At 44.1% G+C, this 15,231-nt stretch overlaps 1 protein-coding gene across 1 annotated transcript in view; it reads left to right on the top strand.

Annotated features, from left to right (window-relative positions):
* Positions 1-15,231, top strand: part of GUCY1A2 (guanylate cyclase 1 soluble subunit alpha 2) — a 161,821-nt gene that overhangs the window by 142,080 nt on the left and 4,510 nt on the right. The window contains exon 7 of the mRNA XM_081860349.1: positions 1,332-1,486. Coding sequence (XP_081716475.1) covers positions 1,332-1,486 — 155 coding nt within the window. The remainder of the gene's footprint in view (positions 1-1,331; positions 1,487-15,231) is intronic.

Genomic DNA, 15,231 nt, shown 5'->3' with positions numbered 1-15,231 from the left:
TGATTTAATTGATTAGATGCAAGGAGGCATGGGTTATATAATTTTTCTTACCCTTTCAGCCATACTTAATTTGCACTCCCACATTAAACAGACTAGGGAAGATGCAGCCATTAAAACCAGCAGGCCATTGGGCTGAAACTCCTGATAAAAAATCTCATCACATCTCATCAAGGTCACACTGTTTTGTAGTCACTCCAGCTCTGACTGTGGTGAGCTTTTGTGAAAATATCCATAGTTTGATAGTTAATTGCTTGGTTGGCTTGAATCTGTTGGCAGGTGATTTCCAAAGGTATATCTTAGTGGATTTTTTTTATACATGGTGCTTTTCCCCATTAATTCACACAACTGGTTGAGGAGACTGTGGACCAAGAGTGGGGAATTTTGTGCTCTTCCAGATGTTACTGGACTACGGCTCTCATAATCCTTGACAGTTGGTCCTGCAGCCTGAGGCTGATGGGAGTTGGAGTCCAATACCATTTAGAGGGCCACAGGCTCCCCATTGCTGCGGTAGACAAAAACCTCATTGATGTAGTCAATATGTACATAACTATCTCATACTACTGATTTTGAAAATGGCATGGTAAAGGGAAAGGGACCCCTGACCATTAGGTCCAGTCGTGGCCGACTCTGGGGTTACGGTGCTCATCTCGCTTTATTGGCCGAGGGAGCTGGCATACAGCTTCCAGGTCATGTGGCCAGCATGACTAAGCCGCTTCTGGCGAACCAGAGCAGCGCACAGAAACACTGTTTACCTTCCTGCCACAGCAGTACCTATTTATCTACTTGCACTTGCGTGCTTTCGAACTACTAGGTTGGCAGGAGCAGGGACCGAGCAACGGGAGCTCACTCAGTCACAGGGATTCGAACCACTGACTTTTTGATTGGCAAGTCCTAGGCTCTGTGGTTTAACCCACAGTGCCACCCGCGTCCCAAAAATGGCATGAGCGTGTATTAATTGGCCATGTTTTCGTATACTCTGTCAGTGGCCACAAAGTTGCATACCATTGCATCTGTTGGTGTGGTTTTTTATGATTATGAAAGTTAGCAACATGAAATATTCTGGGGTTAACCCAAATGAAATGAGATGCGTTTTACTACAGCGAAACATGTGGGCTCATGCGGACGCACACAACACTCTTTCACATTTTTATCTGACTTCTTCAGAAATGCAAACCAGAGTATTCCTGACCATCTGGATCTGTGGCTATTGATACCAATTTAAATTAACATCGTGCTGGATTCTGAGCATCCATTCATTCGCTAAGGGAAATAACAGAAGATTCGACATAAGAGGTTTCATTTTTTATTGTTTTTCCCCTTTCCCTTAACAGATGAGGATAGGGATTCACTCAGGATCTGTTCTGGCTGGAGTTGTTGGTGTGAGAATGCCAAGATACTGTCTCTTTGGCAATAATGTCACCCTAGCAAGCAAATTTGAGTCGGGAAGTCATCCTCGTCGCATCAACGTCAGCCCGACAACATACCAGTAAGTACTCAACAGCCTTTCTTTGCGTACTCTGCTCTAACTATGCATCCCATGATCTTCTTTGAACCTTCATGTTTTTATTCCTAAATGTATTATTATGAGAGAAATACATGAACGTCTGGAAATAAAACAATATGTCCCAAAATAGCAAAAAAAGAGAGAAAATATTGCATATTTCTGAAGGATAGAAGGTTAGCTGAAGGATAAATTAAGAAGATGTTAAATTAACCAACAGAGGATTTGTAGGTGGATGGTACGGACAGGGAGTTGGCAGGCAATCCGTAACTTCCAGGTGTTTCTGTTTAGATTTTTATTGATTTAATTATAAAGATTTCTACCTTTGAGTGTGAGGAACCTGAGGCCTTCCAGATGTTGTTGAACTACAGCTCCCATCAGCCCCAGCCAACATGCCTGATGGCCAGGAATGCTGGGAAACGTTGTTCAGCAACATCTAGAGCACCAACAGTTCTGCTTTATGCACTTGCTTTCAGGTGAGGACATTGGCATTTTCTTCTCTATTTTTTAAAAAAACTGACAGCAATTTGGAGGCATGCGGCTTTCTCAGCCTTCAGCATTGTTCGGCTGCTCGTATGATTTCTCTTTTTAAGAAGCACCAGGGCTTACGCTGTATTTATACTTCCCCGTTAGTCTCTACGTAAAGGAAATTTTATGTAATTGTCTGCACTCAGGGCGCGAGGCATTCGCTACGCTAGAATACAAAGCAGCTAGAGACTGGTGTTTTTAAAAACTCATTAAAAATAGGCGAAAGAAATGAAGCAAGCTCACTTCAGATAAAAATCATGCAACTGGGGAGGAAGCGCGGTTGCTTGTACAAAAGGCAGGCATGTTGAGCAGACTTTTGACGGCAAAATAGGCAGGGACGGATTGTGATGGATGAAGAGCGGCAGAGCAGAGACTTGGGAATACAAAGTAGTTCTGGACATGGTCAGGAGAAAGCGAAGCCCATCTCTGCAAATGCTGTTGTCAGAATCCACTGCAGTACTGACTTGACAATATATCTGAAGGAGAATAATCGGGGTCTAATTTCCCTAATGCAATTCTTGTACAGGCTGCTTTTGTTCTGCTTTTGCTTTGGTTTTTTAATTGTTGCTTTGATACTCAAAACTCCCTGTGTAAATTGGTATTCGACATCTGGTCCCTAGAAATCAGAATGTGATTTAGGATATTGGAATGTGGCTTACAATGTGAAAACAATTATTTAAACTGTAGCTTGTTACCCGGTTAAAGAAACTGTCAGTTAATCAGAAGCCACCTGAGATCCTTTGACTGGAGGTGCCAGGATTGCATGTTCTCCTCCTGAGCTATGACCCTTCCTTCACCCGTCCCCACTGTCCCCCGATAGGGCAAGAACATTCTTGCCAGCATGCAAGATCATTAGCCAACCGAGACCCAACAACCCAGCCAGGACGCCTTCGTTATTTCTGTACAGTACCCATGACCCACATGGCACGAGCCATCTGGCGGATTCTGGCACTCTTTCACCGTCTGTTGGCGTTAACAATCCACTGGCAAAACCTGAAACACAGATTTTGACTTTTGACACATTGTGCGGCAGCTTTAATCCCTTAAACGGTGAGACTCTGAACCTGACCTTGGTGGAAATTGAGCAGTATAGAAATAGTTTAAACGAAGAAATGTTAGTCAGCTGGAAAGGAGGAAAGAGCCATTTGGACCACCTCATCCAACAGACAAACACCATCATGGTGACGATGGCAGAAGATGTGGTCCCATGAAGCAGGGTCAGCACTGACAGACTCCAAGGTCTGTACAACAGTTTTGTTTTTAATCACGGTACTATTTAGCATTCCTGAGCCCGTGGTTTATGTGCAGAGGGCCCCAGGTTAAACCCCTGGCATCTCCAGGGGTTTTTTGTGGTTTTTTTTTTAAGGATTTGGTAGTAGCTGATGGGGAATTATCACTCCCTACAATCCCAGTTCAAAATTGGGAAAGGAGTACGACAAGGCTGTATATTGTCTCCCTGCTTATTTAACTTATATGCAGAATTCATCATGCGAAAGGCTGGGCTGGATGAATCCCTAGCCGGAATTAAGATTGCGAGAAGAAATACCAACAACCTCAGATATGCAGATGACACAACCTTGATGGCAGAAAGTGAGGAGGAATTAAAGAACCTTTTAATGAGGGCGAAAGAGGAGAGCGCAAAATATGGTCTGAAGCTCAACAACAAAAAAACGAAGATCATGGCCACTGGTCCCATCACCTCCTGGCAAATAGAAGGGGGAGAAATGGAGGCAGTGAGAGATTTTACTTTCTTGGGCTCCATGATCACTGCAGATGGTGACAGCAGTCACAAAATTAAAAGACGCCTGCTTCTTGGGAGGAAAGCAATGACAAACCTAGACGGCATCTTAAAAAGCAGAGACATCACCTTGCCGACAAAGGTCCGTATAGTTAAAGCTATGGTTTTCCCAGTAGTGATGTATGGAAGTGAGAGCTGGACCATAAAGAAGGCTGATCGCTGAAGAATTGATGCTTTTGAATTATGGTGCTGGAGGAGACTTTTGAGAGTCCCATGGACTGCAAGAAGATCAAACCTCTCCATTCTTAAGGAAATCAGCCCTGAGTGCTCACTAGAAGGACAGATCCTGAAGCATAGGCTGCAATACTTTGGCCACCTCATGAGAAGAGAAGACTCCCTGGAAAAGACCCTGATGTTGGGAAAGATGGAGGGCACAAGGAGAAGGGGACGACAGAGGACGAGATGGTTGGACAGTGTTCTTGAAGCTACCAGCATGAGTTTGACCAAACTGCGGGAGGCAGTGGAAGACAGGAGTACCTGGCGTGCTCTGGTCCATGGGGTCACGAAGAGTCGGACACGACTAAACGACTAAACAAACAAAAAAACACAATCTCGGAGGCTCACCAACAATCTACTTCAGGGTTTCCCAAACTTGGGTCTCCAGCTGTTTTTGGACTACAAATGGGATCCTCCTAACAGAGGGCCCTGGTTGCGCGTGGGCCCCAGGGCTCTCCCCCTACAGGGCTAATTGATGGGGGAGTAGCCAGAAGTCCCGGCCATTTCCCTGGGATCATGTGAGGCTGTTTTAACCAATTGCTGGAGGGTGGCGTGATCCCAGGGGCTTTAAAACCGGCAACATGATGCAAGTAGGGGCACTTGCTTCGTGCTCCTGAACACCCGCCCACCCTCCCTAGATTTAGGCCGAGTCGCTTGGCCTTGCTTTGGTTTGGGTCGCCTGTTTGGAACAGGGGCTGGGTAGGATTTTTTTCTATTTGGCAGATTGGCTTTAGCCACTTGGTTTTTGCCTACCCCTTAGCAATCGTCGGGACGTGGGTGGCGCTGTGGGTTAAACCACAGAGCCTAGGGCTTGCCGATCGGAAGGTCGGTGGTTCAAATCCCCATGACAGGGTGAGCTCCCATTGCTCGGTCCCTGCTCCTGCCAACCTAGCCGTTCGAAAGCACGTCAAAGTGCAAGTAGATAAATAGTGGCTTAGTCATGCTGGCCACATGACCCGGAAGCTGTATGCCGGCTCTCTCGGCCAATAAAGCAAGATGAGTGCCGCAACCCCAGAGTCAGCCACAACTGGACCTAATGGTCAGGGGTCCCTTTACCTTTACCTAGCAATCGTCACAACTTGTAAGGTGGTGGTTAGGCATTGGCTCAGTTGGATTGTGGGGAGGAGAGGTGTGGCCATCACCTGCCCCTCCAGGAACTGGGTATTCCGTTAAAGGAATCTTGGGGTCCTGGATCTTGACCGAAGGCCTCTTGAGGGGCTAGGGCCATGCCAGGACCACAGGAACCCCAGGGTGAACTTCGGTTGGTCCTCATTGACCTTGCTCCCTCATTTGGTTAACCCCATTGGACTATCACCCAGAGAGGTGGAGTCAGCTATAGTCGGGAGTCAATGCCTAAGCCAGTACCGCTCACATGATTGTATTTCAATAAAGTTGTGACCAAAATTTGCCCAAAAACTTAAACTAAAATAAGTGTCCGTGTGAAGTTATTTTCGGGGGTGGGTCCTGGGGCCTTGGAGCGCAACCCTGACCACTGGTCCTGCTAGCTAGGGAGGATGGGAGTTGTAGTCCAAAAACAGCTGGAGACCCAAATTTGAGAAACACTGTGCTAGATTATTCTGGGCTAGCTAATTAAATAGTGTAGCCTGCGTAAGTCAGGATCCTATGATCTTAAGAGGTGCAATCTGATGCTACCATTCAGCACAAAGGACTTGCTTCTGTGCCTGGGTTGTTGCAACTGTTTCAAGTGTTTGTTTCACAGAAAACAATGCATTTTGCTGTAAAGCAAAGGGAGCAGAGCTCATTAAAGTGGATACACGGGAAGACTTGATGTTGAAATGCCTCCTCTTCACTAATATGTGTACAATATCTGTGCAATACTCTGGCTACCTTTGTAAACAACCCATTCCTGTGCACATTAAAAAGGGAAAAAAGGGAAGACATGATGCAAGGAACAGCTTTACTAAATGCCCAGCCAGCGAGCTGTGAAACTGAAGTAATTGCTTATTTTAGAGATAATTTCTCTGGTTTTTGAAAACTGCATGAATAATGAATTTGTCCAATGCAAAGTAAAGACTTTTCTCCTTATAATGTGGTTGGGGGAGGCGGTGGAGAGAACAAGCAGATGCAATCCATGATTACTGTGACATTTACAAAATCTAAATAACCAACTTTTGGGGGGAGGGGAGAGCAAATGGTTAGTTAGATTAATTAGTTAGGATTTGTTTTGTATTCTGCTCAGAAGGACATTTGAACATGTGAAGCTGGTTAGACAGAGATTGTTAAATGGTTCCCACTTCCAAGGCTGGGGATGCTTTGGCCGTCCACATGTTGCTGAACTACAACTCCCATCAGCCCCAGCAAGCATTGCCTATGACCATGGATGATGGGAGTTGTAGTTCAGCCCACCCTTTCCCCATGTAAGAACTCTCTGCCACCAGATAAAGGGAATTTGATTTCAACAAGGCTGCCCTTTATCAGTCAGCCTAAAAGCTTCCCTTGGGTCACCCTGAAGCTTCTCCAAGTAGCATAGTTTATGACCAATACAGGAGAGACATGTTTTGTTGCAGCTGGGGCAGATGACCTATGACCCCCCAACAAGCAGACATAAAAGATTAGCATTCCCATATAATACACAAGTCTATAAAAGCAGAGTTCATGCAAACGGCCCATATCAACCGTCCATATACACCAGTAAAATTACAGTAAAAACATAATAGGGGGGGTGGGAATCAATTTAAAATACAGGTTAAAATGCAATTTAAAATGCAGCCTCATTTTCAAAGTAGCCCATAGATCAAAACCATAAGGGGAGGGAAACATAAGGGTCAGGCTGAGTCCAAACCAAAGGCCAGATGGAACAGCTCTGTCTTGCAGGCCCTGCGGAAAGATGTCTAGTCCCGCAGGGCCCTAGTCTCTTGTGACAGAGCGTTCCACCAAGTTGGGGCCAGTACTGAAAAGGCCCTGGCCCTAGTTGAGACCAATCTAACCAGCTTGCGACTTGGGACCTTCAAAATGTTGTCATTTGTGGACCTTAAGGTCCTCCACAGGGCATACTAGGAGAGGCGGTCCCAAATCCATGGGTAAGTCTATCCGTAGCTGTTAGTCATGGCTTCTGGTTGCAGCTTCCAGATACCAGCTACTGGCAAGCAACAATGGGAGAGAGCTCTTGCCTTCATATCCCATTTGTTGGCCTTCCCAGAGGCACCTAGTTGGCCACTGTAGGAAGCAAGATGCTGGTTTCAATGTACTTTTGGTCTGGTGCAGGAGGGATCTTATTATCTTCTTGCAATTTATGCCTGTGTGGAGGGCTGGAAAAATCACAATCGTATTTCTGGATGATCTGTTATTTTTCCAGGCCCACCTATGACTCAAGCAGGCTGATGCTATAAAAGCATGGATGTTTATTTCTAACCATAACCACCATTCGGATTATAAATGTTACATTATACAAAGCCAGAGATACTATTTTTTTCCAGACTAGAAGCTGCCTTACAAATGTGCATTGTGAGCCGTCATCACATCAGCTTTCACATGGTAATCGCATTTCGGAATGATCTTTGTGAGCTTTCGGCACTCATAGCCTGCCTGTGATAGAAGTAAGAGTTTACAAATCTAAATATAAGATTTGCTGTCACCTAGCAACAGCGCTGAACTTTGGGTCGGCCTGCTCCAAGCTACACCTGTCTGGAAAGAAAGTCAAGATGTAAAGATAGGAGGATTTGCATTAGTTGTGTTTTTTTGTAATCTTTTCAGAATAAAAAAAGTCCTATTTATTCTGGAAACATCTGTGTGTCTCACACCTGTTTTCTTGTTTGCACAATCTTTGTGTCCAGCTCAGCACACACATGCACAACGCTGGCCCTCTTCAGGTTTTATGGAAATTTAAACAAATGGGTGTGGGGGATGGACAGTATGTAGAACATGTGGGAAGCTGCCGCAGATACAAAACACACTTAACTTTAGACACCTTCCAACTTGTGGAAGACGACAAGGCAATGAACAGGGCGGGGCTCATGCACTCACCCATACTGTCTCTGCACCACCACCAATTTACTAGACTAGCACTAGTTTAAAAGAGATTTAAAATATTCACCCACCTGCACTTAAGTTGATTCAGAAAATGGACACCAGGATCCTTCCTTCTGGAGTGGCGGAACCATGTGTGATAAGAAACATGTGTTGCATTCCTCCTCCCTCTCTGAATCATGTAATGCACTTTACCTCGTGTCGTTACTACTACTACTATTTGCATCTGTCTGTCTTGAGACCATGGAGGAGTGCATCTTCGTTTAATTAAATTTGTATACCGTCCTTCGTCTATAAATCTCAGGGCGGTTCGCAACATAAAATTACAATATAAAAAACATGCATAGAAAAAATGAGAACAAAAACAGACCAATAGCCCCCTCTCCTACAACACATTTTAAAAGGGTATCGGATGTCAATCGGCCAAAGGCCTGGTTGAAGAGGAACATTTCCACCTGGCACTTAAAGGTGTATAATGGAGGCACCAGCCAAAGCTCCTTGAGGAGAAGAAGAAGAGTTTGGATTTGATATCCCGCTTTATCACTAACCTAAGGAGTCTCAAAGCGGCTAACAATCTCCTTTCCCTTCCTCCCCCACAACAAACACTCTGTGAGGTGAGTGGGGCTGAGAGACTTCAGAGAAGTGTGACTGGCCCAAGGTCACCCAGCAGCTGCATGTGGAGGAGCGGGGAATCGAACCCGGTTCACCAGATTACGAGACTACCGCTCTTAACCACTACACCACAAATGGGGAACCACAGCAAAAAAGGCCTGTTCTCGAATTGCCACCCTCCGGACTTCTCCTGGAGGAGGCACACAAAGAAGGACTTCAGGTGCTGTTGCGCTGATCATTTCTTGCCTCACAACATCAGGACTCGGGGTACTTTGCACTGCACATTACAGAGGAAGGGAAGGGAATTTGATATGGATTGACTGTGGTTTTGTGTAGCAGTCCTTGTTTCTTATAGCAAGTAACGCATTGCACCATCTTTTTTCATGCTGACTTTAACACCTCAGCAAGATCTTCCTTGCTTTAAATAGAGGACAACTCAACACACAAAAAGTAAGAGGAGCCACACTGACCCTTAAGAAAACGATCTGTATTCGGTCAACAAAATGCAACAAAAAAGTGACCAACATCTCATTGTTAGGAGTCACCAACGTAATGCACTGGATGGTGTTGGACTATAACTTTCATCCTGCTTGATGAAGGGCCCTGGTGGCTAGGGCTGATGGGAGCTGGAGTCCATTGTCTTTTGGAAGGGACCATGTCAGCTACCCTTGGGCTAGATGGGAAATAGAGCAAGCAGGTGGAGGAAGAAAATGTTGGCTGATGGTGAAGTCATGGAGTCTGCATCTGATCACAGTCGTAAAGATGGAACGTGGGAGGAGGTAGCAGACATTCAAATGAGGCTCCCTTGGGTGCTTTGCATGTTTCAGAATGCACTTTACTTCTTGACAGATAATGCTCCTTCTTGGCTCTTTTGTACATTGTGCAGAAAAAACAACCAGGCTGAGTGAGCAGTATGAAGTAGGTAGAAAAATGGGTATTGACCTCCATTTTCTTTATCTCTGCTGAGGTTAAATTCCAAGAAAGAACAAAGGGTGTGGGGTGTGGAGTTATAGGCCAATGCCAGCAATTCTTCTAAATATTTACCAGATTTTTGTTAATTGTACAAAGTACAAACGTATTGTGTTTACTTACCTAGGAGTACTGCAGGCATATCCACAAGATACCTACGTTTCTCTTTTTATCTTGTGGAATTATAGAGCTTTGTACAGGAAAAAAACATTTTTTATGTGAGCTTCTGGTAAAAAAGAAAAACCTAGGAGAACACACAAAGTATAATTTTTGCAGACTGCCAAGGTTAAAAAAGAGCTTGATTTCCTACGAGCTAATTCATACCACTACCACTTTGGGGCCATGATTGTGGCTCCTTGAGGGATTAAAAGTTCATGCAGTTGTGTGCGTTGGCTGCAATCAATGCTGCCTTTGCCATGGATTTTCCCCACACAGCACATTGTTATTTATATAGCACCCTCAGTGTACATTGCACTTCACAGCAGCTTTCCTCGGTCCCTCAAGCAAGAGAAGAGGGTGCTCTTGTCCTTGCAAGTTTCCCACAGGCAGCTGGTTGGCCACTGGGAGAACAGGATGTTGAACTAGATGGGTTCTCCATATCTTATGCCCCCCCCCAGAAGTTGCTGGACCACAACTCCCATCATCCTTTGGCCATTAGCTATGGTGGCTGGTTCTGATGGCAGATGGGAGCCCATCTGTAGGGTTGGGGAAGGCTGCTTTACAGCAGCAACATTAAAAAAGATACATCTCTGTCCATAGAATGGTGGCTAACAGGTTGAGGTTGAATCCTGACAAGACAGAAGTACTGTTTTGGGGGGACAGGGCATGGGCAGGTGTGGATGACTCCCTGGCCCTGAATGGGGTAACTGTGTCCATGGAGGCACAGGTCAATTCTGTGTACAGGGCAGCTGTCTTCCAGCTCCATCTGGTATGCAGGCCCTACCTGCCCACAGACTGTCTCACCAGAGTGGTATATGCTCTAGTTATCTCCTGCTTGGACTACTGCAATGTACTCTACGTGGGGCTACCTTTGAAGGTGACTCGGAAACTACAACTAAACCAGAATGCAGCAGCTAGACTGGTGTCTGGGGGCGGCCACCAAGACCATATAACACTGGTCCTAAAAGACCTACATTGGCTCCCAGTACGTTTCCGAGCACAATTCAAAGTGTTGGTGCTGACCTTTAAAGCCCTAAACGGCCTCAGCCCAGTATACCTGAAGGAGCATCTCTGCTCTCATTGTTTTGCCCAGACACTGAGGTCCAGCTCAGAGGGCCTTCTGGCGGTTCCCTCACTGTGAGAAGCAAAGTTACAGGGAGCCAGGCAGAGGGCCTTCTCAGCAGTGGCACCCGCCCTGTGGAACGCCCTCCCATCAGATGTCAAGGAAATAAACAACTATCTGACTTTTAGAAGACATCTGAAGGCAGCCCTGTTTAGGGAAGTTTTTAATTTTTGACATTTTATTATGTTTTTAGTATTCTGTTGGGAGCCGCCCAGAGTGTCTGGGGAAACCCAGCCAGATGGGTGGAGTGTAAATATTATTATTATTATTATTATTATTATTATTATTATTATTATTATTGAAACCTGCAGTATAGAGGCAGAAACGGGAGATGCACGTCCTAGCACTTGCTTTTCATTTTGGCAGGAGTCTGTCTGCCTCTCTCATAGACGGTGCCTGATTGGGCTGCCTCTCACATGCTATTTTGTCTTTAATGTCTCCCACTGGTAAAACTTCACATCTTAGTCATTGCACATTGCAAGTTATCTTTTGTGTTCAGTATTGGTTCTGTTTTATTTGTTAAGATATATTGGAAAAAATAGTAAAACATTATATGTATATTTTTTAAAAAACCCTGTGAGACTTCATTCATCTTAGACCTCATTAAGATGGTTCATATGGTTGCCTCCACACATTTAGTTTACATGCAGAGTGGGGAGCTTGGTCCATGCCTGCTGGCTCCATCCCCAATGTTGTCACCCCAGTGTTCATGTATTTGTTTGAGACAAACAAAGAAGAACTTCTGCGTACCAAGATCTACGCACATCATCATTATTAGATTGTAGTCAACTAAGTTCTACTCAGTCTAGACCCCTTGGGGGAAATCGTGCATTTGAGTGAAACCCAATGTGAACAACTCAAAATCAGAATGCACTTTGTGATGGTGATGACGATGACGACTATAATTTATTAGATTTGTGTACCACCCTATACCATAGGCATACACTGAGGTTACGTTCTGATTCCCCCCGCCCCACAAGTTATAACACAAAATATATCTAATGTATAAAAAGGAGAAAGAAAAACAGTGTCAGAATGATTTTTACCTATTATTTATTTATTTATTTATTATATAAGCCATAAATATGCATCTGTCTTGAGTGTATATAGACAGCTGCATCTATATAAACATTATTATATTTTTATCTATATATATATCCAGTGTTTTTTTCTAAAAAAAATGTTTAGGGGCACTCTCATTTTCCCAATATTGAAATACTGCCTCTCAATGAGGCCAAACTTAGATTCACAAAATGTTTAGGGGTATGTGTACCCCTGCGTACCCCCAGAAAAAAACACTGTATACATCTATATACATACTTGCACACTTGCATGGATAAACAGATAGATAAAATGCAAAAACAAAAGCTCCAGGAATTTACTGCAGAAAAAAATCTTGCAGAGAAATCAAGACAGCTTCCCCTGCCCCTTGTCCTGGCAATTAGTGGCTAGCTATGATATCTGTATTGTATAACCGACCAGCCAGTAATTACTCTATCGTATTGCATTTTATAATCCACATTTATGTATTATTCAGGGGCAATAGTGCATGAATTGTTCAGTTGCGTGAGAAATCTAATGAGATATAAAACATTTTAAAAATACATGAGCAATCATAATGGGTACTTTATTATCATACAAATAACTTTGGCTGGCTTAGCTTGCTTTTACTTGCAATTTGGGAACTAAATTTTGATCTCAAATCATCAGCATAACAATAATGAGTATAGCAACCTTTGCTTGTAACAAAATGCAATGTTTTGGCCAATTAATAATACAGAGAGATATGCAGTGTGTGCATGATTTTCTCGGTGGATTACAATTTTCTTCCCATTCTAAATGTTGCACAAGGCAAAATCAAGGCGGGACAGTGCTCATGTCTGGCAACTGAATGGACTTCCCCCTCCCCAATTCCATTTGCTTGGGGTATATACTGAAGATCTCTTAATTACCTTTGTTAGCCATATGCAACAAAAATGATTAAGCATGATAGAAAGCTAGAAGTTCTCTCACCGTTGGGCTTCTGAAAACTGTTCTGTGGCTTAGTGTGGCATGTAGGCAATGGGGAAATCGACGTAAAATCTAAAGAGCAAATGTGATTTTTCAGTTTGAGCATATGGAGCTGTGCTCCCCTTGCAAAAAAACCCACAAGGGTCTTTTTAATGTGTGGAATCATCTTCTCTCTGATATAAGTCAGGTTTTGACACTGGTGTTATGTTATCACGCTTTGACCTGGATCCAAAGCTTTTTGGTGGCTCCATTCTCAAGGACCAGGGGGCTGATTCACCTCATCCAATAGTCCTAGGAGTTCCTCATCAGGGGATCCTCACAATGGACTCATGGGTCCATGTGCTCCTCAAGGACTTTGTCTTTTGGGGTGTCCAGTATGGCCTTTAAGGACTCATTGCCGGGCACCAAGCCAGGGCTTGGCATGACTAGAGCTCCAGGAGGACCTCTCCAAACTAAATGAATGGGCATTTAAATTGCATATGCAATTCAATATTTAAAAAGGGTAAAGTGATGCATGTCAGGGCCCAAGAACCTTGATTTCACATATATGGTCATGGGATTTGAATGGGCAGTAAGTGGCTGGGAATGAAAACTTGGGGTCATAATGAATGACCGCTTGATGAAGATGTTGGCCCAGAGTGCAGCAGCTGTGAAAAAGACAAATTCCATGCCGAGGACCATTAGAAAAGGAATTGAAAATAAAATTGTGCTGATATCCTTAAGTGGGAGGTCACTAGTGGATGAACAGTTTAGCTTGTCCTGCAAGTTTCTCCTGCTGAATAACTAAAATACAGGATCCCAGCCCTCTTTTGCAGCTTGCCACCTGTGAAAGAGTTGTGAATGGGATATGCAGAGTAATTCTTTGTTCGTCTACTTTGAAGTCGGTCCTGTTGGGCTCAATGTACAGAGTGGTTTGTTTATTTACCTTCCATGTCTCAAATGCTAGCTTTCCATATCACAGTGCTCTGGAAACTAAGGAGAGTATCGAAAGGACAAAATACCACTACAAAATCCCACAAACCCCCTAGACGCAATCAAAAAACAATGGGAGGATGACATAGGCTATGAGATTAACCCCACTCAATGGACCAAAATGTGGTCTAACCCCCCCCTTTAAATCCATATCAACAAAAAGAAAAGAACTCTCTCTAAAACTCACCTACAGGTGGTACCTAACACCAAGAAAACTAGCGCTAATACGCCCAGGAACCTCACCAAAATGCTGGAGAGGGTGCACCTCCACAGGCACATACCTCCACATGTGGTGGGAGTGCCCCAAAATCCAACTATTCTGGACAACAACCATACAAGAAATAAATAAAATAACCAAGCAAGTATTAGAAATCACCCCAGAATTGACCTTACTAAATATCTTCCAAGACAATAATGCCCACTTACACCACAAAGAACGCATAACCCACCTACTTTCAGCAGCCAGAAGCATCAGAGCCGGACACTGGAGAGACCTGTCAGGAGTAAGCATGGACCAATGGTACCAAATAGTATGGGAAACAGCCTTCTTAGAAAAATTAACCAATAAACTGAAACTGACACGGGGACAAACAGAAGAAGACACCTTCACCCCGGTATGGCTCCCCTTTATCACATACACAGCCCAACAAGACAACGACAAAAACCCACCAACAGCATACAAATCAATATGGCTAACCTGATCCAAAACACCCGCCCACCCCACTCACACATAAAAACAAAGACCACCACAGCCATCCACAAATGAACAACCACACCCTAGGCCAACACCAACCTCTCTCACCACCAAAGGAACACAAGCAAACAACAAACGCTGACACCAAACCCTACATATAGTAAGTAAAATAGTAACACCGTCGCCCGACCCCACCCATCTTCCCCCCCTCCACCTCTTTCCCCCTTTTCTTTCCGATGTCTCAACAAATGAAACTGATTTGTAAAAATGTTACATGGGAACAAAATAATATGAGAGAGACATTGCAAACACTTTTGTAAAACAAGAAAATATTTAATAAAAAAGGAAGGAAGGAAGGAAGGAAGGAAGGAAGGAAGGAAGGAAGGAAGGAAGGAAAGGACATAGTGGTATGCTGCTCAAGGGGGAGAAAAACCAACTGACTGTGCTAATCCCTTGGGAGGACTTAAAAGAAGCACTTGGGACACCATCCCCTTTCTATACAAAGGGCATCCAGAGTTTCTTACCAGTAATAGGCTTAGGGAAGGACTTTTACAAGTGGAAAATTCACTTTAAACTACTTAAGTTGTTGAAAGGGTCATGGGTAACACAGTTGTGGCTGTGGAAGCCCATCAAATGAAGAAATAAAAACTTCATATCAGAAT

Source organism: Podarcis erhardii, assembly GCF_964252035.2.
Source record: "Podarcis erhardii genome assembly, chromosome: 4".
Taxonomy (NCBI): Eukaryota; Metazoa; Chordata; class Lepidosauria; order Squamata; family Lacertidae; genus Podarcis; species Podarcis erhardii.
Note: the sequence above shows the minus strand (reverse complement) of the source record. Positions and strands in the feature narration are given on the sequence as shown.